Raw genomic sequence first — 27,522 nt, forward strand, 5'->3', positions numbered from 1 at the left:
CCCTTCAGTCGCCTCCTTGTAAGGGCAAGAAGCTGACCTGGACCAATCACAGTGGAAAGTACCTCAGCCCCCTCAGTTCATGGGCAATAGGCATTAGGGAAACCAATGTGTGAAGGAAATCATTTTACCCCTCAATTCCAATGAGTCACGTGACATAAGTAACACCAGCGAGCCCTTTATATAAGAATATACATGACAGGCTTGTTTGTGAGGTAAATTGGCTATTTGTGAGGTAACAGTACCATTTGCTTTGCCCTACCCCCCAAACAGTCACCTGAATAGTAACACTGACATCAAGTATAATTTGTACTAGAGACAGGACAAAGGCAAGGAAACAATGTTTCTGCCAATTTTACCGTTTTTCTAGACATTCAGGGCCAGATTTACATAGGGGGCGCCCCTAGGCCCACTGTCATTAGTCACCAATGTCCCCTCCCCTTTATTCGCTCAAATTTTCATCATCGGGACCAGAGCAATGGGGATGAGTTTTCATCTGGGTCATGATCTGCTGCTGTCTGCACGGCTGCTGTGGTTCTTGCTGTGTTACTAGTGTCAGTGCTGCTGAAGAGATGTGAGTGCGCCGGTGCTGGTTATTACTCATATAGACTCATATATACACTCATATATATATATATATATATATATATATATATATATATATATATATATACTCATATATACTTATATACATATATAGACTCATATAGACTTATATACATATATAGACTCATATAGACTCATATATACATATATAGACTCATATAGACTCATATATACATATATAGACTCATATATACATATCATTGCACATATACTGGGCTCTCTGTAATGCAATTTCCTCTCTTGTAGGTAAAGACAGGAAGAAGCAGAAGCAAAGGTGTAAAATACATGTTTTATCCTGTCCATAAGAACAGCGTGTGTCAAGTCAAGTCAAGTAGTTATTTATTGCCTTTTGTACCAGGAGTACATAGGAATTTCATAGTGTACATAGTGTATATATGTGTCCATGCATGCCAACCTCAAGTCAGTCCCCATTATGCCCAGAACTTGCCCAGGATCCACCTAAATACATTCAGGTCCCCCTCAGCCTCAGAACCCTCTATCTGGACTCTCAGTGAAGGGGCAGCAGAGTAGGTACTTTGCTTAGGTCCCTCCTGAACTGGTTAAAACCCCAATAGAGCATTCCCTGGATAATGCTGAGTTGACTTCAGGGTTATTACAATGAAGGCTTCGCAGGCCGCAGTGTGAAATCTGGGTCCTATAAGGTTTCTCATTTGTATTGGGATTTCAGATTCAGGAATCAGGTGAGTTTATTCATATTGTGGGGTTATAACACAATGGGAGGACTATGGGCTGTGACCAGCCAGGTTAATATAATGGCTGCTCAGGGCAGGCTAAAACTGCAAGTAAAGCCAGTAAAGCTTCACAGCAGCAACATTATGGGGGCTGAGCATTAGTGCAGGAGTTAGTAAGTATCACATCGATTTTAATACATTTTTATTGTTTGCAGAGAGAGAGAATCCGTATGGAAGAAACAATGACGTCAGGTAAGTACCAACTCTATTCTCCTTTATACCCCCTTCCTACAGTAATTTTCTCCTCCCTCTACCTTCTTCCTTATCCATCTGCCCCCTGTTCTTTTCTCCCATATATCCCCCTCTCTATTTCTTCTATCCCCTACCAATCCTGTTACACAACTGACACAGAACTTTTCTCTTTACAGACTGGGCCTATGATGGTTTTTTATAAGGTAAGTGTTTGAATATTGCACTAGAATTAAAGGGGAACTAAACACACATGAATACTCCCTGCACTTGTCCTCCCTTCCACCTTTTCCAACTTTGCTCTCCAGAGCAGCGACAGGAGGAAAGTGACCAGAAATTATGTGGCCCCAATAATGCTATGCAACTCTGTCTTGCTGGGTTCCTATTGGTACAGGGGAACAGGCCTGTTTTTGGGAGCAAGGTTAGGGCAGATCAGGAGGAGGGCCTGTGACCTAAATGCTATGTTTGGGGAATATTCATCAAAGAATGAAGTTAGAGGCAGTGACGTAATTAGATTGCACCGGGCCCCCTGCAAAAAAACCTTCAGAGGGGCCCGGTGCACTCCAATCCCTACCCTCCCACCCACTTCCTGCCAAGGCCCCACCCAAACTCCACCCACATACTACACAGACTCCGCCCACACCCTGCCCCTTCCTTGCAAGTAAGAGAGTGACTGGGGGGGAGGGGCTTTTCATATTAGCTATATATGAAGCAGACCCCACAGTCTGGGCCCCCCCCCTCTGCGACGGCGGGCTCTGCTTCCTCTATAGCAGGGATCCCCAACCTTTTTTTACCTGTGAGCTACATTCAAATGTAAAAAGAATTGGGGAGCAATACGCATGAAAAATGTTACTGGGGATAAAATTGGCTATTTAGTAGCCCTATCTGGACTGGCAGCCTACAGGAGACTCTGTTTGGCCATAAATCTGTTTTTATGCAACCAAACCTTGCCTCCAAGCCTGAAATTCAAAAATAAGCACCTGTTTTTAGGCCTCTGAAAGCAACATCCAAGGGGTTGGTGACCAACATGTTGTGCGCAAGCCACTGGTTGGGGATCACTGCTCTATAGTTACGTCACTGGTTAGAGATCACCACCACTTTCCATTCATTTCTATGGGATTTTGAAAAGCGTATTTATCAAAGGATAAACTTTTACACATTGATAAATACTCCATTAAAAATCCCATAGAAATGAATTGAGAGTGGTGGAATTTCACTCTAGAGGACTGTGGTCATCTCTAACTTCACTCTTTAATAAATATACCCCAAAGAATGGGGCAAGAAGAAAATCTGTATAAGGAGGAAACAGTGTAACTAAATGGCCAGAGTTGGACTGAGTTGGTGGGAAAAAATCTGGTTGGCCCTGCTGGTCCCAACCTCCCTCTCGGCCCCCAGTCTCGGCCACGAGCAAGAGAAAAAGGCATGTACGGGACAGGGGACAAGTGGGTTGAGGCTGGGGCGGGGGGCCTGAGGTGTGGGGCCCGGCCCTGTAAATGGCTCGTGATTTGAAGCCTCAGCTCTGGTGGTGAATGAGCCAGAAGGTTGTTGAGATGCCCTGGCTGCCATAATGCTGCATCTGGCACAACACTTGCTGTTCTTGCTTTTAAAAATATATATACCAGGCCTGCATGGGTCTATTTTCAGTTCAGACCTGCCCACTTGCAGCTACTTGTGATTGAGAAATTCAGTATGGGAGATGCTGGCGCTGTCTGGCAGGGTTTGGAAATGTTCCCCTCCATGTTCCCAATAGTCTCCACCTGTGAGTGCCAGAGCCATGGGAAGGAAAGGCCATGTAGATGCCCAGACGGGAACAAGCTTGTATAGCGTATCAGTGATGCTCATCATCTTCCTGTACAACAACACAGTTTCTCCATATAGATAGGGTCAATATCACATTATATCATCTTCCCCACCCCTAGGCACCTAGTCTTTGGGCACATGGTACATTTATATGTCACCCACCGATCTCCATCCGCTGCCTGCACTCCTCTGCTGCCATTTAGCCCTTACACTAATCCATCTGAAGTGGTGGCTGCTATAAGTTTAATGTAGGATAAATACACACAGGGACCTAACTACAGAGGAAGCAGACCCTACGAGGCCCTAATTAATGAGCAATTTCCACATATTTGTAAAACAGGACAACCTCTGGATATGTTGGGGGCCCTAAAATAAATTTTCTGTGGGGCCCAGTAACATACATCATGATGTGCGGGCCGGCCCCATAACAGCGGGTCAGGCTGGCTCAGGCCGACTTCACACTCCTCTTCGCAGGTGGCGAGTACAGGTTAAGCTCTTCTCCTGCTCTCCTCGCCCTCCACCTTCAACTGCCGGCTTCCGACTTCCCGCTTTATAGCCGCGGGTGTGCTCGCCCTGCCCCTTTTGTGACGTCATCGGTGAGGCGGGCGGTCTATAAAAGGAAGCTGGTAGGCGGGTGGGCGCAGGTGGAGGGAGGTCGGGCTTCGGCAGGTGCAGGTCAGGAAAAGCCCAACCCGCACATCACTAGTAGTTAAGTCACTGAATACACACACATATTTTATCGGGAGTTTCTTCCCATTACAATGAATGTATTAGCACCCCATTGACATATACAGTAGAACCCCCATTTTACGTTTTTCAGGGGACCAAAAAAAATGGTGGAAAATCCAGGAAAATGTAAAAAGAGGGAAATGTATTATGCATAATATATAGGTGGAACCAAAAAACAATGTAAAATGAGGGAAAACTTAAAATCAGGGGATGTAAAATTGAGGTTCCACAGTAGATAGATCCCCCCACACCCGGGAGTGAACTGGTTAACTGCTCTGCCAGAGTTGTTTTATATTGGGCAATGAGAAACAGCTGCTTTGACTTCCTACAGCCCAAGAAGGGAACTTTTATCCAGGTTTAATAGGCGTTTCACAAGGCCCTCCCCCTCGCATTCACAGGGCAGGAATTTCTTTTCTCCTCTGTGCTTCATTGTTCCCCCCCCCAATATCTTTCTAATATATATATATATTATATATATATATATATATATATTGCATGTTGATGAGCATGTTATAATAGCCCAGGTATAATGTGCAGTTTCCTTTTCTTACCACTTGTTCCACTGTACACGGGATGGGAGGCGACAGTTTTAAACATATATTTTGTTACCATTGTGACGTCACCTATGTGTTATAAAAAATAATGGAACAACATAAGAGCCGAGGAAATAAAAAAAAACTACTCCTGTTAATCTTCCCACCGAAGGCTCAATTTGTTTGCTTTTTAAAATCGATGTCTCTGTCCTGTGTGTGTGTACTGCTTTCCCCACAACATCTGCAGGAAGGCTGTTCCTTGTAATTATTATGCTTTTTGCAGAGAAAGTGTTTCCTTATGTTGCTCCCTTCCTCATGGGCCCCTGATACAGTATAATACATGAGTGATACTCAGAGTTCCCTGTATAACTCAGCCTGTAGCCTTGTGCCTTTATATGGTCACAGAACAACCGCTCAGTGACTTCTAATATCCTTATCATTTACAGTAGGGGGTACATTATCCCTTATAATACATGAGTGATACTCAGAGTTCCCTGTATAACTCAGCCTGCAGCCTTGTGCCTTTATATGGTCACAGAACAACCCCTCAGTGACTTCTAATATCCTTATCATTTACAGTAGGGGGTACATTATCCCTTATAATACATGAGTGATACTCAGAGTTCCCTGTATAACTCAGTCTGCAGCCTTGTGTCTTTATATGGTCACAGAACAACCCCTCAGTGACTTCTAATATCCTTATCATTTACAGTAGGGGGTACATTATCCCTTATAATACACGAGTGATACTCACAGTTCCCTGTATAACTCAGCCTGCAGCCTTGTGCCTTTATATGGTCACAGAACAACCCCTCAGTGACTTCTAATATCCTTATCATTTACAGTAGGGGGTACATTATCCCTTATAATACATGAGTGATACTCAGAGTTCCTGGTATAACTCAGCCTGCAGCCTTGTGCCTTTATATGGTCACAGAACAACCCCTCAGTGACTTCTAATATCCTTATCATTTACAGTAGGGGTACATTATCCCTTATAATACATGAGTGATACTCAGAGTTCCCTGTATAACTCAGTCTGCAGCCTTGTGTCTTTATATGGTCACAGAACAACCCCTCAGTGACTTCTAATATCCTTATCATTTACAGTAGGGGTACATTATCCCTTATAATACATGAGTGATACTCAGAGTTCCCTGTATAACTCAGTCTGCAGCCTTGTGTCTTTATATGGTCACAGAACAACCCCTCAGTGACTTCTAATATCCTTTTAGTACTACAATTTAATTAACACTTAATATACATATATGTATATTTAGGGGCAGATTTATCAAGGGTCGAATTTCGAAGTGTAAAATACTTTAAATTGGGACCATTGAATTAAAATACTTCGAATTCGGATATCGAAGTCAAAGTATTTTTCACCGAATTTGGCCATCGAACGATCAAAGTAAAATTGTTCGATCGAACTATTAAATCATTCGAATCGTTTGATTCAAACTTTTTCATCAGAGTTCCCTGTATAACTCAGCCTGCAGCCTTGTGCCTTTATATGGTCACAGAACAACCACTCAGTGACTTCTAATATCCTTATCATTTACAGTAGGGGGTACATTATCCCTTATAATACATGAGTGATACTCAGAGTTCCCTGTATAACTCAGCCTGCAGCCTTGTGCCTTTATATGGTCACAGAACAACCCCTCAGTGACTTCTAATATCCTTATCATTTACAGTAGGGGGTACATTATCCCTTATAATACATGAGTGATACTCAGAGTTCCCTATATAACTCAGCCTGCAGCCTTGTGCCTTTATATGGTCACAGAACCCCTCAGTGACTTCTAATATCCTTATCATTTACAGTAGGGGGTACATTATCCCTTATAATACATGAGTGATACTCAGAGTTCCTGGTATAACTAGGCTGGTGTATAAAGCATTGCTGCACATGATGCCTAGATAGCTGTCGCCTCAATATAAGTGACAGTTACACTGAGATGTTAATCTCCTACATTGTTTTTTCTCTTTTAGAAACCCACTTAAGAAATATCTCAACCTGCCCCACCCCCTGGGGGCAACAGTGGTGCCACGGAGGACAGAAGTGTGGGAAATTCTTTCAGCACCTTCCTTACAATAACGTGACCCAAATCCCTTGGACTCTCCATCTATTCCACTAAATCCAGTGGCAGCGCAAAAATAGAGTCGCACAACTGTCAGCTCGGTGCCATGGGGATTTATACACTAGGCAGGGGCGTGACTGGGCATGGTGGCATGTGGCCAGGCATAACAGGAAATGGCAGAAATAGACTCCAGGAGGGTGACATCTAAATACAGGTGCCCACAGTTATAGTTGAAACTATACCAAGGAGTCCTGGACTGAATCATTTGCACCCATGCCCACCCTGACCTCCTGCCTTCATAGGAAAATCGTACATCTGAATTCTCCTTTAATGACCATAGGAACATCCTCAGAGGATGGGCCTGGGATATGGGAGGAGCAGGTTGTGGCCTATGAGGTCCAGCCTATAATCTCCTCCCCCAAGGCACAGTTCCCACTCTATAGGGAAACTAAAGCCCCGGACTAAACTAACTAAAGGCCATACCCCCCAATATTCTATTCTGCAAGCATGTAACAATTTAGGCTAATCCACCCTATACCCCAAAAAAAATTTCATAACACATCAGTTAATAGTGCTGCTCCAGCAGAATTCTGCACTGAATCCATTTTTCAAAAGACCAAACAGATGTTTTAAATTTAATTTTGAAATCTGACATGGGGCTAGACATATTGTCAGTTTCCCAGCTGCCCCCAGTCATGTGACTTGTGTTCTGATAAACTTAAGTCTCTCTTTGCTGCTGTACTGCAAGTTGGAGTGATATCAACCCCCTCCCTTTCCCCCCAGCAGCTTAACAACAGAACAATGGGAAGGAAACCAGATAGCAGCTCCCTAACACAAGATAACAGCTGCCTGGTAGATCTAAGAACAGCACTCAACAGTAAAATCCAGGTCCCACTGAGACACATCAGTATTCCTAGAACTATGGCTAATGCAAAATATATTTGTCTACAACATTTTAGGGCTTTAGGGGGCTCCCTAACCAAAAGTTGGAACTTAAATGGAGGTGGTGGGGGTTTCAACCCAAAAAAGTCCAAAAACACTGTACTACAATAGCAACAGAGGGTCATACCACTGACCACAATGACTAGCAATACAGTAGCCCTATTCCCTACAACACCACCTAATGAACCCTCCCAAGTCAGGAGCCCCATGGCCCTAAGAAATGTGAAAGTGAGATTTGCGGACCCTGAAGATTTGGGTGATTATAGACTTGCAATTATGTAGTGTGCTGGGTGGATCATGGGAGTCACTGGCTTTCCTATAGATTTATTTTTTTCCCTATTAATAACATTGGGATGAACTATCATTTTTACCGGCCAGGTGGCAACCCTACTATAAAAAGTTCAAATTGGACCAGCACTCCAGTAATATTTTGCAAATGATTTTATTAAATCATCACTTATATTCTTCCAATGTTTCGGCCCCTCTTGGGGCCTTTATCAAGGGCCGGAAACGTTGGAAGAATATAAGTGATGATTTAATAAAATCATTTGCAAAATATTACTGGAGTGCTGGTCCAATTTGAACTTTATATATATATATATATACATACATACAGTATATAAACATCAGAGCACTCCTGGCCTCCTGTTGTAAAATAAAGTAGGCAGCAAGCTACACCGTGGGAGAAAATGCTATCATTCAAACACTTAGGGTAGGGGCACACGGCGCGATTTCGCCGCGATTCTGCGCTAAGCGAGTTGTCGCTGCGTTTTTTAAGCCGAAATAGCTTTGCTAACTTTGGCGCTGGCGTCAATGCAAATCGCGGCGAAATCGCTGCGCTAATTCACACGCGGCGATTCGTTTTCTATTGTCGTCCGAAGTTGCCTCGCTGGGCGTTTCCGGGCGACAGTAGAAAAAGAATCGCCGCGTGTGAATTAGCGCAGCGATTTCGCCGCGATTTGCATTGACGCCAGCGCCAAAGTTAGCAAAGCTATTTCGGCTTAAAAAACGCAGCGACAACTCGCCCAGCGCAGAATTGCGTCGAAATCGCGCCGTGTGCCCCTAGCCTTATAGGAACACTCATCCCAAATGTGCTTTTTACATTTCTATTTGAGTTTCCAGCTCCTCAGATCGGGCTGTTTGCTTGTTACTAAATACAAACATTCTCATGGAATTAAATATATTAGAAGTGCAGTGGAGTTGTTTCCTTTCATGCTGATCTGCCCTTGTTTAATCGCTGCTAATTATAATCCTGTTAGGCCAATGGCAGGGACTTTAGATCAGCACTTTCCCCTCGGGATTGTCATTTAAATCCTGCTCAGAACCCTGCGGTGATGGAAACAAAGGCCTTGAGACTGGATCTCTGACCCCTGGGGGAATTTGCAAAAGTGGAGCAAACTGAATTGGATTGAATATGCCTGGAGTTAGGAGCATTAAGCTGGCCATAGATGTTGAGATTTTTAAAAGATCAGATCCTGATCGTGAGACCACGATCTTCTCAGAACGATCGTACAAATTTACCATCAACTAAAAAGACCAATTTGCCAGGAAAACAAAGGGGAGCTGCCTGCTTGGCCCTGCAGACATAGATAGATTGTACTGGGACCGACAAAGATTTTTTGACCTGGCCGATCAATTTCCTGACAGATGTTGGCCGAAAAATCATAAGATTTACAATCGAATCCCACTAACTGCACGATAATTTCGAAGGATCGGTCGGGCTTCCCTAAAATCGGTCGTTCGGCAAGAAGAATCGTCGCGTCTATGGGGAGCTTAAGGTGGCCATAGATGCAAAGATCCGCTCGTTTCCCCTATATGCCATTAACGAGCATGGCTACATGGGGTAATCTGATTGTTCGGCCATGGGGCTCCGGCGGGATCGGTCGGGTCAAAATCAAACCTGACCGATCGACCAAACGACCGATCTCCGCCGGACGAAAGATGTCGGCACACGCCATCCGCGATCCGAAAACAGTACGAATCCTCGATTCGCACTATAGGATCTGTGTGTCTATGGCCACCTATAGCCAGTGACTGGGGCAATGGAGCTGAAAATCCTAGAACAAGAAGGAGGGGGAGCAGCAAGTCCCATTTAAAAAAAAAAAATTCAAGTTGCCCACTCCACCTAAGTGTCAGGCCACACTGGGCGTTTTGGGGAGATTTGGTCGCCTGGCGACTAATCGCTTCGATTATGCGGCGACACATCTCCCAAAACGCCTTCCCTCACTCTTCGCCGGCTAAAATTAAAAACCGCTGGTGCTAATCACACGCGACGATTTGTTTTCCGAAGTCGCCCGAAGTTTCCTTGTGAGGCTATTCCTCATCTTTCTATTTAGTCCCTCCTCTATTCATATTCCAGTCTCTTATTCAAATCAGTGCATGGTTGCTATGGTAATTTGGACACTAGCAACCAGATGGCTGACATTACAAACTGGAGAACTGCTGAATAAAAAGCTAAATAATTCAAAAAACACAAATAATACAGAATAAAACCCAGTTACAAATTGTCTAAAATATCCCTCTCTGCATCATACTAAAAGTACATTAAATGGCGAACAAACCCTTTAATGTTTCTCTACTCAGATGGGAGTTTCCAGAGCAAGTTCAGGCCCTGCTGTGGTGATTGGGGGACAGGGAATGACAACATCAGGAATGTGTAGAGACTCCTGGCCACACCCCTTCTCTGCCACCCAACCAGACGCCCCGCCCACAATCCCAGCCCATTAGGGGAGAGCCTTCCAACTCGCTGTCATCCCCACATCCCACCAGCAGATGCCGCCATTCCCTCCTCCCCTCCGAGTCGAGCGGTGTCGCTGTCCTTTCTATGTGGCGCTGGTCACTCTCCTCCCATAACCCCGCGCGCTGCCCACTGGGCCCGCCTCTCTGCAAACATGGCGGCGGTGTCGGTGTTTCCCGGCGTGCGGCTCCTCAGTATCGGGGACGCGAATGGGGAGATCCAGAGACACGCGGAGCAGAGGGAGCTGCGGCTGGAGGCGCGGGCAGGAGACATCGCGTTATATAATGGTAATGTCCGACTGTGAGCTGGAGGGAACGCTCCTTGTGTTCTACTGGCGGTGCTGCTGCTTCTGCTCTGGGGCCCAACACAATTCTACTTACACCCCCTGCACTGACCACTAACTGCTCCTCCATGTGCTGCAGCCTACACTGTAACTATAGCGCCATGCTGCGTCTGTCCCATCAATTGAGGGGCCTCTCTCTGTGCTGAGTGTGAGCTCAGTTACAGGGAAAGACATGGTCAGGGCTAAAGGCTCTTTGTCCCGGCCCCTCTTGGAGGGAAAGTGAGTGACAATAAGAGTTGTACATAATATACACGTGTCAACATCTCACCTTCCTGCTCCTCCACTGGGACTGTCAGTAACCTGAGCTTCCTCTTCCTCACTCCCTGCACCTTCACTTTGGGATCCCACACTTCCTGCTGTATCTGTGTCCCCTCTTCACTCTCAACTGCACTCCTGGAAGGACTGTACCAGCGGGTATATACTGTAGTCTCATTGACTGTACCAGCGGGTATATACTGTAGGCTCATTGACTGTACCAGCGGGTATATACTGTAGGCTCATTGACTGTACCAGCGGGTATATACTGTAGGCTCATTGACTGTACCAGCGGGTATATACTGTAGGCTCATTGACTGTACCAGCGGGTATATACTGTAGGCTCATTGACTGTACCAGCGGGTATATACTGTAGGCTCATTGACTGTACCAGCGGGTATATACTGTAGGCTCATTGACTGTACCAGCGGGTATATACTGTAGGCTCATTGACTGTACCAGCGGTATATACTGTAGGCTCATTGACTGTACCAGCGGGTATATACTGTAGGCTCATTGACTGTACCAGCGGGTATATACTGTAGGCTCATTGACTGTACCAGCGGTATATACTGTAGGCTCATTGACTGTACCAGCGGGTATATACTGTAGGCTCATTGACTGTACCAGCGGGTATATACTGTAGGCTCATTGACTGTCTGTAGGCTCATTGACTGTACCAGCGGGTATATACTGTAGGCTCATTGACTGTACCAGCGGGTATATACTGTAGGCTCATGACTGTACCCAGCGGGTATATACGTAGGCTCATTGACTGTACCAGCGGGTATATACTGTAGGCTCATTGACTGTACCAGCGGGTATATACTGTAGGCTCATTGACTGTACCAGCGGGTATATTACTGTAGGCTCATTGACTGTACCAGCGGGTATATACTGTAGGCTCATTGACTGTACCAGCGGGTATATACTGTAGGCTCATGGACTGTACCAGCGGGTATAATACTGTAGGCGCATGGGCTGTACCAGCGGGTATATACTGTAGGCGCATGGGCTGTACCAGCGGGTATATACTGTAGGCGCATGGGCTGTACCAGCGGGTATATACTGTAGGCGCATGGGCTGTACCAGCGGGTATATACTGTAGGCGCATGGGCTGTACCAGCGGGTATATACTGTAGGCGCATGGGCTGTACCAGCGGGTATATACTGTAGGCGCATGGGCTGTACCAGCGGGTATATACTGTAGGCGCATGGGCTGTACCAGCGGGTATATACTGTAGGCGCATGGGCTGTACCAGCGGGTATATACTGTAGGCGCATGGGCTGTACCAGCGGGTATATACTGTAGGCGCATGGGCTTTGTAGTTGTATGGACTGTACCAGTGGGTATATACTTTAGGCGCAGGGGCTGTACCAGCTAGTGTATAGATATAGATAGATATAGATAGATATTGATATATATAGATAGATATATATAGATAGATATATCTATAGATATATATATATATATATATATATATATATATATATATATATATATATATATATATATATAGATATACTGCAGGGGTATGAAGCAGGATTTTCTCTCTGAGATCCAGTTGTTTGTGTTGGTGCTGATTCGCTGCTGCTGGTAGTGATATACAGTCCAATAAGGAGTTGTGCAGAGATGGTCCAAGCTGCCATTATCCCAGTATAATACACAAAAGCCATGAATATCCTGTAAATTATATCCTTATAAACGGTGAGTTCTGATGTCATCAGTTATAAACGGTGAGTTCTGATGTAATTTCTGTCACATGACTCACTGAAATTCGTGTATTATAATAAATAAAGTACCCCCAGTTGCAAAATATGAGGATATTAGAAGTTACCTCGGAGTTCCATGACCTGTATAAAAGCACTCGGCCTTCGGCCTCGTGTTTTTATATGGTCATGAAACTCCTTGGTATCTTCTAATATCCTTATATTTTACAAAAGGGGGTACTTTATTCACTATATAATGTAGGTGTAGAATGAGCTGGCACTTAGACTCGCCAGTTACTGTGGATAATACAGAGAGAATAGTGGACCAGTGGGTGGGTTTCGGTGCTATCGGAGATGTCTCAGCTGATTCAATGGTCCCTAGAGTGACCCACATTATAGCGGCAGCAGTGAGAGGCAGACACCATGAAAACTGCACTTGACCATTAACCTAATGATGAAACTGGAAGTCTCTGTCGTTGCAGTTCTGTGGTGCCGCCCCACAATCTGCTTCTGAGGTTCTAATGTATCTGCTCCAACTGAACCCCCTCCCTGCAACTGCAGCCACATTCACTTTAGCACAGATCCCATGGCAACCAATCAGATTTTTTATTTGGTTAATGTTAATACAGCTGACTAAAGCTAATTACTGATTGATTGGTTTGTTTGTATGGCATAATGAGTTGCTCGTGTTCTGTGGTTCTGCCCACTGGCTGGGACTCGTTTTCTTGGGGCCCTTATGTGAGTTTTAGGGGGCAGCAGGGTTGTGGGATGAACTTTGGGGAGAGGGTTGTGGGATGTGTTTGGGGGTCTGTGCACAGAACCACTTATAGTGGGTGTGTAGTGTAAGCTCAGTGACACAAACACACTGAGATCACAGTAATAAGACTGGAGAACCCCATAAGACTTGGGGTGTGAGGATGAGGAGGGAAAGTGCCAGTCATACAGTTACATGAGGAAGAAGCCTCATCCCATTTCACTTGGGGTTCACACCCAGAATCAGTGGAAATTACTGTTGTCCTGCACCTTTTCCCTTATTACACTTTTCATTAGTCAGACCTAACCTGCATCTACATAACCTGCACCGTAACTGCCGCTCCTACATAAGCCGCACCTCTACCTGCTGCACCCATTCTACCTTCCCTACTGGTTGCACTTTCTTAGCACCTCTTGTGTGTGGGGGGGATGCGCCAAGTTCACCACTCATTCTTTAATCCGTGACCTGAACTGTGCCAACCCCTCAGATCCAGCCAGTGGCATGAGACTAAGGCACCTCTATAAATATATTGCTATTTAGTCCCTCTGTCAAGCTGCTCAGAAGCCAGTGTAGTCTGCATCTCGCCTCTATACTAATTAGCTGGTTTATGTGTCTATTGGCTCAGTGTTGCTGCACCCCATACATTGTATTGACGCCAGTTACCTGCGGGGGACACTGTACCAGCCAATCCGTCGCCTCATACATCCACAGGATCAGATTTTACCCCCTGCTTACAGCCATAGGAGTGCAGCCCCATGCTAATTGCTCTCTCTGCTGCAGATCTCCTTCCTTAAAGGGGTTGTTCACCTATAAATTGAAATTGCACCAGCGCAATGGCACTCGTGGTGCATCGTTCTCCGAAGTTGCCTCACAAGGAAACCAATCGACTTCGGAAATCGAATCACCGAAAGTGCATTGGCGCAGGCGTTTTCTCATTATAGCAGGGGGAAGGCAGTTCGAGCAGACTGTCGCCCCACAGAAGAGGTGATAAGTCACCAGGCAATTAGATCTCCCCAAATCTACCTGTGTGCCCCTGCCCTTCGATGCTGCATTTAGTTGCTGCATTTAGTTGCTGCATTTAGTTGCTGCATTTAGTTGCTGCATTTAGTTGCTGCATTTAGTTGCTGCATTTAGTTGCTGCATTTAGTTGCTGCATTTAGTTGCTGCATTTAGTTGCTGCAATTAGACCGAGTCGGCAGCTTATTGGCCCGTGTATGGGGCCCTCCGACGGGCTTCCCCGATCATTTTGGCGAGATGTCGATCGGACGGGACTAAAAATCCTGTTAGTTGAAGCGGTCCCGCGATCCAACTGCCCGTTAGCCATCGTTAGGATCCGATCGTTGGGCCCTAACGATTGGATCAGCCAGATATTACCCACCTCTGGGGCATATCGGGGAGAGATCTGCTCGTTTGGTGACATTGCCAAACGAGCGGATCTCTTCGTGTATGGCCACCTTGATACACTTAGTTGATACATTTAGTTGATTCAATTAGATTAGTTGATCCATTTCTCAGCAGTATCTGTGGAATATCAGCAGCTATTGTATCAATTCTAACAGCTGCCTGTAATGAAACTCAGGGATTCTGCTCAGCAGGGACAAAAATAACAAATGTATCAACTAAATGTATCAATCAGTTTACAGGGTCATGAAGGTGAAAAATGATACTTCAATATTAGAAAAACAGTCACAAATAGAAAATATTTTTTTGGGTAAACAATTGGAATTCCCAACTGAACTGAAACAAGTGTTTGAAGGGGAACAACCCCTTTAATATGTTATCAGGAGGCCAAGAAATGTGATGCCCCTCTCACCCTCATGGCCATGTGAGTCCCTTTGTGCCTATGAATGTAGGGCCCAGTTCTACTCATTCTCCTGTGTGTGTCCTGGGCATATAAAAATTCCCTGGCATTTTATAGCCACACATCAGCTATGGAAATGCAGCTCAGCAGGCCGGGGTCGGATGAAAGCTGAGGCCACAATGGAGCCTCCCTGTGCTTTGTATGTGTTGGAATAATGGGAGAGCCCCCCCCCTGCTGGGGTATTGTAATGATCTGACAAAGCCCCCTCCCCGTCTGTGATTAGATTTAATGACTTGCAGAGAATTGCAGGCCTATTGTTGCTGTAGCTGCACTACTTTTAGCACAGAAATGTTACCCGCTCGCAGCGCTGACAGACTTATCCACGGGAGGCCAGAGTGATACTTTTAAACTGTGGCTTTATTGAAGTAATACACGGTGGTGCAGTTGTGGTGGGTGTACAGCAAACTAACGCGTTTCATGCCCCAAACACCGGGCACTTGCTCAAAGTTCAAGTGTGAGTGACAAGCAATTGCATTTAAATAGACCTACAAACGTGCATACTTTTAGGCTAAGGGCACACTAGGCGATAGCGCCGCGATTTGACTCGCGGCGACTTTTCGCCGCGACTTTTAATCCGCAATCGCTGTGGAAACTTTTGCGCTGGCGTCTATGGGGAATCGCGAGCGTAAAAACACACGCGGCGATCTTTTTTCTATTGTCGCTCGAAATCGCCTCGCTAGGCGATTTCGAGCGACAATAGAAAAAAGATCGCCGCGTGTGTTTTTACGCTGGCGATTTGACGCGATTCCCCATAGACGCCAGCGCCAAAGTTTCCCCAGCGATTGCGGATTAAAAGTCGCGGCGAAAAGTCGCCGCGAGTCAAATCGCGGCGCTATCGCCTAGTGTGCCCTTAGCCTTAGCAGCCCGGAATAAAACGACATTTAGTGATTTCCTCCGCCAGCCAGAAACTGGTGTTCCACAAGGACCCGAGCAGCTGTACAACTCTATTTTGCTCTCTCCGTGTGGGGTTGATTCTGCCCCATTATCTCCCCTTTGGCTTTCAGCACTTAGGGGTCACTCAATGCAGGGCAAAGGTTTGATATTAAAGTAAACCTTTAAAATAGGTGGATGTAAAATTGATGAGAGGCTATTCTAAGCACTTTTGTAATTTACATTCTTTATTTATTTTCTTTTAATTCCAAGATATTAAGGGATACATGTGCTGTTAATATGAATGAATTTTGGTACGACAGCGCCACCTGCTGGTCAGTTTCCCACCAGTCTGACCAGCAAGTAGTCAAGGAAGTTGTCAGGAGAAAGAAAGAGGCTGCTCTGATGTTCTTCTGCTTAGGAAAGATGTGAGAAAGGTTTCTAATTCAGTACAGTAGGGGGTCCATTATCCCTTATAATACATGAATGATACTCAGAGTTCCCTGTATAACTCAGCCTGCAGCCTTGTGCCTTTATATGGTCACAGAACAACCCCTCAGTGACTTCTAATATCCTTATCATTTACAGTAGGGGGTACATTATCCCTTATAATACATGAGTGATATTCAGAGTTCCCTGTATAACTCAGCCTGCAGCCTTGTGCCTTTATATGGTCACAGAACAACCCCTCAGTGACTTCTAATATCCTTATCATTTACAGTAGGGGGTACATTATCCCTTATAATACATGAGTGATACTCAGAGTTCCCTGTATAACTCAGTCTGCAGCCTTGTGCCTTTATATGGTCACAGAACAACCCCTCAGTGACTTCTAATATCCTTATCATTTACAGTAGAGGGTACATTATCCCTTATAATACATGAGTGATACTCAGAGTTCCCTGTATAACTCAGCCTGCAGCCTTGTGCCTTTATATGGTCACAGAACAACCCCTCAGTGACTTCTAATATCCTTATCATTTACAGTAGGGGGTACATTATCCCTTTTAATACATGAGTGATACTCAGAGTTCCCTGTATAACTCAGTCTGCAGCCTTGTGCCTTTATATGGGAGTGACCTGGCTAATAGTTCTCTGAGCTGACGTGCCTGGCTGTGGGCCGCTCATGCTGTATGACTGGTGTATGTAGATGAGGAGCTGTAGACACAGATGGCAGTTAGGGTATGTATGGCAGTTGACCCTCCTATTGTTCTCTGTCCTACCTCCTCCTTTCATGACTTTACCCTATGACCCTGGAAGGCTAAAGAAGAGAAATTATATCATTTATTTTTCTTTAGCTAATAGCACCCTATTGCATTGTTGCTGGTCTTTGTGTGTGTGTATGTATATATGTATATGTGTGTGTGTATATATATATATATATATATATATATATATATATATATATATATATATATATATATATATATATATATATATATATATATATAAAAAATCTCTATCCATAGACTACATATTATATACGATCATTATATTTCCCTGGGGCCAGACTTTATATAAACCAGAGAGTGCATTAGCTGTGGGCAGGTGCTGACAGTTGTACATTAGCAATATCTAAAGGGCACCAGGTTGGGTAAGTGCCATCGCTGATTCTGTGACGGGCATAGAGAAGTAACTGTTGGCTGATGTAGCTGATGATACCCACGGGTTGGCTAGGTTTGGTCAGAACTTGGCGCCCCTTTTGAGGATGGTGGGTGGGTGCAGGTTGAGCTCTTCTGCTTACTCTCACCTCATGTGTCCTTACACTGCCACCTGCTGGCTTCCAATGTTATAGGCACATGCCTGCCCTGCCCCTTTTGTGACATCATCGGAGGTCCTTGCAGATATATAAATACAGGGGAAAGCCATGTGTGAGTCGGGTGAGTGCGGGCCGAGGTTTTTCCACCCACACATAACTACAGTAGAACCCCTAGTTTACGTTTTCAGGGGACAAGAAAAAATGGTATAAAATCCAGAAAAATGTAAAATCAGGGAACTGTATTATGCATAATATATAGGTGGGACCATAAAACAACAAGGTAAAATGAGGGAAAACTTAAAATCAGGGGATGTAAAATTGAGGTTCCCCCACTGACCGATCTTCCTCTAATCACTCGCTCGTTTCCTTTCAGCTGAAAACGTCTGTGTGTTCAAATGCACCATCACCAGGGATACGGAGTGCAGCCGCGTGGGCAAGCAGTCGTTTATTGTCACCCTGGGCTGTAACAGTGTCCTAGTCCAGTTTGCCACACCAGCAGGTAGGTGCAACGCTTACCCCTCTCCCCTCATAGTTACATCATCAAGTCTTTGTGCGGCTTCCTCCGATGAGTGTAAATGTCCCTCTGCAGCACTTGTACTTCCTACATCTAGAATGGCACCTCTCTGCTTGGAGCAACTCCCAGGGTGCCCTCTCCTCTGCAGGCAAAGGGCATGCTGGGAGTTGCAGCTGAGGGAGAAGCTGAGGTTTCATGTTCCTTTTAGACTGGTGAGAATAAATGGGCATTTAGTATAATGGTGGTTTGGCAGTTTGGGGATGATCATGTACCCAGGCAGCATACACTGGCTATACAGTGAGGTATGTGTCTCTCCCTCTGCAGATTTCTGCTCATTTTACAACATCATAAAGAGCTGCCGCTGTCCGGCCACGGAGAGAAGTGTTTTCAGTGAGCGGACAGAAGAGTCGTCGGCGGTGCAGTACTTCCAGGTATGTGGCTTGTGCTATTGATATTGTACAATCATGTAAACTTAGAAATGGTAAATTTGGTACATTTTTACAAACTTACTATTGATATAAATTAAATTTTGTACCCCTTACCTTCTAGGATGTGCCCAGCATGCCTCTCCCATATAATCCAGAATAACCGTGAATTTGTTAAGGTTCACCACAGGCACTTTTTAACCAGCCAATAACACAAAATCACATTATTTTTGTTTTTTTTTAAAGAGTGTTAATCAACTGTTTTTTTTATCTAGGTAATGACATATGTTTATATAGTTGGGGGGATTATGTAATTCCAATAGAAGTCGCTGTGGTATGGCCTATTTAAGGAAATTACATTGGAGAATTTGCAATCCTATGATTTAAGGGATACTGTCATGGGAAAACATGTTTTTTTCAAAACACATCAGTTAATAGAGCTACTCCAGCAGAATTCTGCACTAAAATCCGATTTTCAAAAGAGCAAACAGATTTTTTTATATTTAATTTTGTAATCTGACATGGGCTAGACAAATTGTCAGTTTTCCAGGTGCCCCCAGTCATGTGACTTGTGCTCTGATAAACTTCACTCACTCTTTACTGCTGTATTGCAAGTAGGAATGATATCGCCTCCTCCCTTTCCCCCCCAGCAGCTTAACAACAGAACAATGGGAATGTAACCAGATAACAGCTCCCTAACACAAGATAACAGCTGCCTGGTAGATCTAAGAACAGCACTCAATAGTAAAATCCAGGTCCCACTGATACACATTCAGTTACATTGAGTAGGAGAAACAACAGCCTGCCAGAAAGCAGTTCCTTCCTAAAGTGCTGGCTCTTTCTGAAAGCACATGACCAGGCAAAAGTGACGTGACAAAAAGACTGGGCAACAATAAACACTGTAATGTGTCGCGCTATTGTGTTAAGTCAGAAAGACCTGATATTTACTCTCATTGTGTTCTCTTCTCCCGGCAGTTTTACGGGTATCTCTCTCAGCAGCAGAACATGATGCAGGACTATGTGAGAACAGGGACGTACCAGAGAGCCATCCTGCAGAACCACACGGACTTCAAAGACAAGGTCAGGATGGGGACATTGGATGGGTGAGACGTCCTGGCATCATATTGTGATTTCTAAACCCCGACCCCTCTCTCCCAGGTTGTCCTGGACGTTGGCTGTGGCTCAGGAATCCTCTCCTTCTTTGCAGTCCAGGCTGGTGCCCGCAAGGTGTATGCGGTGGAGGCCAGCTCCATGGCACAGCACGCTGAGGTGAGGACCACCTCCGGGGATACTGGGGAACTGCTGTCCTGCTAGCTGACATCTAATCCTTTATTTTTTGTGCAGCTGCTGGTGAAAAGCAACAATCTAACCGACCGCGTTGTGGTAATACCAGGGAAGGTGGAGGAGATCTCCCTGCCAGAGCAGGTGGACATGATCATCTCTGAGCCGATGGGATACATGCTGTTCAACGAGCGCATGCTGGAGAGTTACCTACATGCAAAGAAGTTTCTGAAGCCTAATGGTGAGACATACGGACACAGACAGGAGGGAACTATGGGACATGAGTCTGTTCCTCCCACTGCAGGGTGATACAGTGACACAGACAGGAGGGAACTATGGGACATGAGTCTGTCCCTCCCACTGCAGGGTGATACAGTGACACAGACAGGAGGGAACTATGGGACATGAGTCTGTCCCTCCCACTGCAGGGTGATACAGTGACACAGACAGGAGGGAACTATGGGACATGAGTCTGTCCCTCCCACTGCAGGGTGATACAGTGACACAGACAGAAGGGAACTATGGGACATGAGTCTGTCCCTCCCACTGCAGGGTGATACAGTGACACAGACAGGAGGGAACTATGGGACATGAGTCTGTCCCTCCCACTGCAGGGTGATACAGTGACACAGACAGGAGGGAACTATGGGACATGAGTCTGTCGCTCCCACTGCAGGGTAATACAGTGACACAGACAGGAGGAAACTATGGGACATGAGTCTGTCCCTCCCACTGCAGGGTGATACAGTGACACAGACAGGAGGGAACTATGGGACACGAGTCTGTCCCTCCCACTGCAGGGTGATACAGTGACACAGACAGGAGGGAACTATGGGACACGAGTCTGTCCCTCCCACTGCAGGGTGATACAGTGACACAGACAGGAGGGAACTATGGGACATGAGTCTGTCCCTCCCACTGCAGGGTGATACAGTGACACAGACAGGAGGGAACTATGGGACATGAGTCTGTCCCTCCCACTGCAGGGTGATACAGTGACACAGACAGGAGGGAACTATGGGACATGAGTCTGTCCCTCCCACTGCAGGGTGATACAGTGACACAGACAGGAGGGAACTATGGGACATGAGTCTGTCCCTCCCACTGCAGGGTGATACAGTGACACAGACTGGAGGGAACTATGGGAAGAGGGAGACATAGGAAGTAGTTTTCTGCCCTCATTCCTCTGACTCTCTCTCTCTCCAGGTAACATGTTTCCTACAATAGGAGATGTGCACTTGGCCCCATTCACAGATGAGCAGCTTTACATGGAACAGTTTACAAAGGCCAATTTCTGGTGAGTGGAATTTCTCCTACTTGGTCTCAGGGTGACTGCTCCTGACTCCTCCTACTCCTCCCATTTGCAGCATTACCAGGTTGTGAGACCCATTCATATGACTCTGTCTCTTGGCTCAGGTATCAGCCGTCGTTTCACGGAGTGGATCTCTCTGCTCTGAGAGGTGCTGCGGTGGACGAGTATTTCAAACAGCCAATAGTGGTAGGTCCCAGGGAATCTGTGTCCCTCTCATGTTAGAGCTGTCATTCTGTTGGTCTGTCTTTATTCTGAACCTTCTCCTCTTCCTCCCACAGGACACTTTCGATATCCGGATCCTGATGGCCAAATCCGTCAAGTACACAGTCAATTTTCTCGATGCCAAAGAGACTGATCTGCACAGGTGCTTGTTGTATTTCTAATAGTTATCGCATCATCTTGTTTAGTGGTTATTGCATCATCTTGTTTAGTGGTTATTGCGTCATCTTGTTTAGTGGTTATTGCGTCATCTTGTTTAGTGGTTATTGCGTCGTCTTGTTTAGTGGTTATTGCGTCATCTTGTTCAGTGGTTACTGTATGTGCTAGATCTAACCATCTTCTCTTCTGCACAGGATAGAGATTCCGTTCTCCTTCCACATGCTTCACTCCGGCCTGGTGCACGGTTTAGCTTTCTGGTTTGACGTGGCCTTTATCGGATCCATGTGAGTGTTTGTGTTTCCTGCTGGGAGAGCATTTCCTGATTATTCTGTAGTGGAAGGCACTGGGCTGCCCAACTCTGTCCAACATTCCATCTCTCCTTGTTTTCTTTTTGTAGAATGACCGTTTGGCTCTCTACTGCCCCGACCGAGCCTCTCACTCACTGGTACCAGGTCCGCTGTCTCCTGCAGTCGCCGATATTCACCAAAGCCGGGGACACCTTGTCTGGGACTGTGCTACTCATTGCTAACAAGAAGTAGGAGCCAGCTGTTCTCCCTAATGGTTCTGCTCCAGTATGAGCCTCACCTTTCCCCCCTCACCATTGTCTCTCTTTAACAGGCAGAGTTATGATATCAGTATTGTTGCTCAGGTGGATCAGACTGGTTCCAAATCAAGTAACCTGCTGGATCTGAAGAACCCTTTTTTTAGGTAGGTGTCCTCCTCCCTTCCTGGTTCAGCTCTTGCTGAAAGGGATACTGTCATGAATTTTTTCAAAACACATCAGTTAATAGTGCTGCTCCACCAGAATTCTGCACTGAAATCCATTTCTCAAAAGAGCAAACTTTTTTTATATTTATTTTTAAAATCTGACACGGGGCTAGACATATTGTCAGTTTCCCAGCTGCCCAAAGTCATGTGACTTGTGCTCTGATAAACTTTAAGCTGGACACACATTGCATCGCCCTCTGCAGTCCATACTGAGTATTTTTCTTTCAGGTACACTGGCTCCGCGCCGTCTCCTCCTCCCGGGTCCCACTATTCCTCCCCTTCGGAGAACATGTGGAACACAGGAGGGGCATATACAATGAACACAGGAATGGGCATGGGAGGTAAGAGAGAGGGGTGCAGGTTCTGCTGTTCTGGGTAGTATCCCCAAATGTGAGAATCCTGGGACCAATCAGCCTGCTTGTGGATTGGGATGGACTCCTTAATAGTTGTGGATATCAGGGATTTTACATAAAATGTCATTAAGAGGTAGAAACCCATAGCAACCAAATTGTTTGGTGATTTAAAGTATTGCACTATCCTTTAAGCTCCTGCCATAGGGCGAGCCAGTCAGTATAAGCCTGTCACTCAGGGATGGTCAAATGGCCTGGATCTGATACCTTATGTAATGCATCGACATTCTTATTGGTTGCTATGGGTCTTACCATTGTGAGTTACCCGCATGTTGCACCGTTAGTCATACAGCCCATTGAGCCGAATAAGCTCTGGGTGAAACCAAAGGAAAGTCGTTGTTCAAGGACCTGCCCACTTCACAGCTCAAGGGCCCGTGTATAGGGCTAAAACAAAGGCCTCTCCGTGTGACATTTGATTGGACCTTAGTTACCGATTGGAATATTCCATTGGGTGAGGGTCACATCTTCCTTTGAATGTGGTTCTGTCCCTCATGGGGGGGGGGGGTAGTGAATGCTAAAATCAGCCGGATCAGGCCCAGGTCATATAAAGATCTTCTTCTGGTCAGGTTTATGGGTGGTTCCGGAACCCCCGTATATAAAAACATTAGACTTTTTGATCACTGCAATCACTTAATTGTCATTTTTTTGCCTTGCTGCCGTATCTGTGCCTAACTGTCGCCCTTTGCCTTCTCTGCAGGAATGCCCACGGCCTATGATCTCAGCAGTGTTATAGGTGGAAGCTCAGGCATCAGCCACAGTAACCTCATCCCTCTAGGTGAGCCTCCTGCAGTCTCCTGCCCTCCTGCACCGCTGCACTCGGAACCCCAAGACCTGACACTCGGAACCTCCAGTAATACCATAATCTCGTGTTTCCTTCAAAACCAAACCCAAACTGGGTTTCCTAACCAATCACACCTTTTGCCAGGGTTTCACTAACCAACCTTTCTGTAAAGACCAAATTGTCTGCAGGGGGGGTGGTAGCATTCATTTTTGGGATGGGACATGTTCCCACAGATACTTCATTCTACACCATGGGCTTTTTTTTTTTCCCCTGATTTACTACTTGCTTACTCCATCGTGCTTGCTCTTTAATCCATTAAATTCTTCATTCATATGATCTCACACCCCTGTCATTAAATCACCTTTAATTGCCGTTAAAGGATAAGCAAACTTTTAAATAAGTGTATGTAAAATTGATGAGGAGGCTGTTCCAAGCACATTTGTTATTTACAGTCATTATTTATTTTCTTTCTATCCCAAGATATTAAGGGATACATGTGCTGTTAATATGAATGAATTTTGTTACAACAGCGCCACCTGCTGGTCAGTTTCCCACCAGTCTGACCACCAAGTAGTCAAGGAAGTTGTCAGGAGAAAGAAAGAGGCTGCTCTGATGTTCTTCTGCTTAGGAAAGATGTGAGAAAGGTTTCTAATTCTTTTCCTATTTTCCTAAGCAGAAAAACATCAGAGCAGCCTCTTTCTTTCCAGAAATCACCAGTTACCAGCAGTGAAGAGCAATTTCAATAAAAGCCAGGGAGCTTAGGTTCTGCTTTAGCGCTCTATTGTAGCAGCTCTAAATGTAGTATATTTAATTGTACAGGGTGTGCAGCCGGTGGCCTGAGCTAGACCAATAGGAAAGCTTCTGTCGGGGATTGTACTTGTACTAATGTATCTGATAAACGTCATATTTCCCTTCCTTTACACCAGGGGCCAATAGTCTCTGTATAGCTGAACTACTCTCATGTGTTCCTTTCTAGCAAACACAGGGATTGTCAATCACACCCACTCCAGGATGGGATCGATCATGAGCACGGGCATAGTGCAAGGTGAGCCCACTATCTGACTCTGTGGGGGGGAGTGCATATCCTGGTGGAAATGATATTGATGAGCGTCGTTTCTTTATTGTTTTGTAGGATCTGCAGGAGGACAGGCTGCTTCCAACTCCTCCAGCCACTACCCCGTCAACAACCAGTTTACCATGGGAGGTCCTGCTATCTCCATGGCTTCTCCCATGTCTATCACCACCAACACAATGCATTATGGGAGTTAAAGCTTGCTCATCCTCACCTTTCTCCCTGCTGCCCTGTCCTCCTTAAACTGACAGTATCAGGATACCAAATGATTGCAGAGCACCCTCTCTGCTCCTCCTGCCCTTCCTTTTCCTCCTACTGCTCAGTCGCGTCTTTGCCTCCTCACCTTTACGCCTGCCCCTACATCTTTTGCCTCCGAGCACATCCTCTTGCTTTCTGAATATGGACTTGTACATTTTTTTTTATAATGAAATACGTTACACCCCCCCCTCACATTATGAAGGAGAAGGAACAAAAAATAGCAAATAGAGGGGGGTGGGGAAGATGATCGCAACGCTTGTACATTACTGGAAATTCTAAACCAATCATGTGTTGCTTCTCAAACTGTCGCCTAGCACATGGATTCTCCTCCCTCTGTGCAGCCTTAGAGTCATTGCTGTGAATTTGTATCATGCTTATCTGTTAGGGGAAAAAAACTGAATCGATGGCTGGTGTAGGGGGTACAGGGCAAGGAGAGGGGGAGCATTGCAGGAATAGGGTAATCTTGACTTTCCGTAGGCAAGGAGTCGTTTCACTTGTTCTGACTCATGACCAACGCTTCATATATATTTTCTTCTTTTTGGAAGGCAACTAACAGAATTAATTACCTAAATGAAGTTGTTAGAATTAGCTGGAAGCCAACCACAATCTACTTTCATTGTGTCATGAAACACTAAATGTGCCCCCTCCCCCCACCCAGTATAATAGGACTCTCTGCCCTCTAAGGAAAGGGTCATGTGATGCTGATGAAAAATAAAGGGTTAGGATGATTGTTTATCATTTAAAGCCAAAACCCCCTATTGAAATGTGAATTTACTTTATCCCCCCCCTTCCTCTTTACATGAACTGTTTCCGACTTTCCGTGCAACAGGTTCCGTTATCTTGGCCTTTTCCTTCTTCCTACCTCTGCCCTCGTCGTTAGTGCATGGTCACAATGCATCAAGATGGCCCAAGTGTCCGTCCTTTTTAGGAGTTTTCTTTCTTTAAAATTAAAAAATGCTTGACGCCCCGCTTAGATCCCCCATAGTGTTAGAGCCATGTGCTTGTAAACTAGCGATGTCCCCTTTAAATCTCCCGCTGCTTAGTGTGTACTCATTTGCTCCTTTTTAGTATTTTATTTCTCGTTCTCTCTAGGGAATTTGTCGTCTCGCAGGGTCCCTTGTTATTTGTAACCTGTCTATTATTATTATTTGCGTCTCGTCTGTCCCGCGCGGGGCAGCACATTGTAGTTGTAAAGATGGGTTTTCAAAGTGGGGAGTCTCAGGACGAGTAGGAAACCGTTTCTAACACAACTGCTGTTCTCCCGTTTGCCTGTAGTGTTCAATAAAGTTGGGAGGGAATTTTTTTAAAAAAAAAAATAAAAAGCGTACTGTGGATTTTTATTTTTTCCTAGTCGTCACGTAACTGCACTTGTGATTAAAGTGGAAGTTTAGATTTAGCCTCTTGATGGACCTATTCAAGCAACTTGGTTTTATTCTGAGGCGCTCAAGTGGTCTTCATTTTATGTGAGACCACCAACCAAACGGCGAACAAACTTAGTGGGACATGCTCTTGATGAAAGGTCAGTTTTTGACTGGTGAGGGTGTCCGCGTTGGTGCCTAGTGTTGGAGGCTATGGCCTTCCCTGTCATCAGTATACAGAAGAATGTGGGAACCACAGGTCAAAAGACCTTAGAGATGGAAACAGAAGTCCTCCAAATGGACATCCGGAGATCTTGATCGTAATCGCATCTCGTACTAGATGTTGGATGCAAAGACCGTCCCAAAATACATGAAAGGCATTTCACTTTTCTTAATGACATTTTATGTACAGATCTGGATAACAAGGTCAATCTAAGCCAGTCTGCGGGGGGCGTCAAGTAGAGTCGATTTAACATCATGAAAGACCATGGTATAGGACCATTTTAAAGCTGGCCATAGACGCACCGATAATATTGTATGAAACACAATATTTAATGCGTGTATGGAGGGAGACGAGCCAACCAATATCAACAGAAGACTTGCTTATCGGTCGGCTCGTGGAACGGGCTGGACGGAAAATTTTGATTGGGCGGCTTTGAAGGGACCCGAACATCGGGCATTGTTAGTGCTGAATCGTCACATACAGGTAGAATTCTATTGTTTCTTCCTTTATATCTGACCATTCAGCTCTACACGTGTGTATTGAAATGAACGATCTTTCTTGGAAACATCTTTTCCATGAAAGATCATACTGTAATTGTAACGTGTATGGACCACCTTTAGGGTTAAAACTAGGGGTGCACCGAATCCAGGAATCTGCAGAACCGAATCCTAATTTGCATATGCAACAAAGAAGTATAAAATGTTTTCCCCTTCCCACCCCTAATTTGCAAATGCAAATATCGGTTCGGTATTCTGCCGAATTTGTCGCAAAGGATTCGGGTTGTTTGGCCGGATCCAAAATAGTGGATTCGGTGCATCCCT

The 27,522-nt window shown here is 45.3% G+C and overlaps 1 protein-coding gene and 1 long non-coding RNA gene across 3 annotated transcripts; both read left to right on the forward strand.

Moving 5' to 3' along the window:
* The first annotated feature begins 73 nt into the window (after positions 1–73).
* Positions 74–7,300, forward strand: LOC121402268. Its single transcript, XR_005966705.1, has 5 exons — positions 74–571; positions 850–877; positions 1,511–1,547; positions 1,724–1,750; positions 6,602–7,300. It is a non-coding gene; the product is annotated as an uncharacterized LOC121402268 (long non-coding RNA).
* A 3,104-nt stretch (positions 7,301–10,404) lies between these two features.
* On the forward strand, positions 10,405–26,460 carry carm1.S (coactivator associated arginine methyltransferase 1 S homeolog). 2 transcript variants are annotated; one of them, XM_041587682.1, is made up of 16 exons: positions 10,405–10,656; positions 18,295–18,420; positions 18,760–18,866; positions 19,836–19,940; positions 20,019–20,129; positions 20,205–20,382; positions 21,348–21,438; positions 21,558–21,639; positions 21,732–21,817; positions 22,026–22,115; positions 22,229–22,366; positions 22,450–22,539; positions 22,828–22,940; positions 23,707–23,784; positions 24,767–24,835; positions 24,923–26,425. In XM_041587682.1, the coding sequence occupies exons 1-16, from the start codon at positions 10,524–10,526 to the stop codon at positions 25,057–25,059; spliced, it is 1,734 nt and encodes a 577-aa protein (XP_041443616.1). In that variant the 5' UTR covers positions 10,405–10,523; the 3' UTR covers positions 25,060–26,425.
* The last annotated feature ends 1,062 nt before the right edge of the window (positions 26,461–27,522 follow it).

This window comes from Xenopus laevis, chromosome 3S (assembly GCF_017654675.1).
Source record: "Xenopus laevis strain J_2021 chromosome 3S, Xenopus_laevis_v10.1, whole genome shotgun sequence".
NCBI lineage: Eukaryota > Metazoa > Chordata > Amphibia > Anura > Pipidae > Xenopus > Xenopus laevis.

Excerpts from the sequence above, each read along its gene's own strand:
- carm1.S (XM_041587682.1), top strand. The coding sequence starts at position 10,524 with ATGGCGGCGGTGTCGGTGTTTCCCGGCGTGCGGCTCCTCAGTATCGGG. Across the intron at positions 18,421-18,759 it reads CCAGTTTGCCACACCAGCAG|ATTTCTGCTCATTTTACAAC; the intron begins GTAGGTGCAACG and ends CTCCCTCTGCAG. Across the intron at positions 21,818-22,025 it reads AAAGAGACTGATCTGCACAG|GATAGAGATTCCGTTCTCCT; the intron begins GTGCTTGTTGTA and ends TCTTCTGCACAG.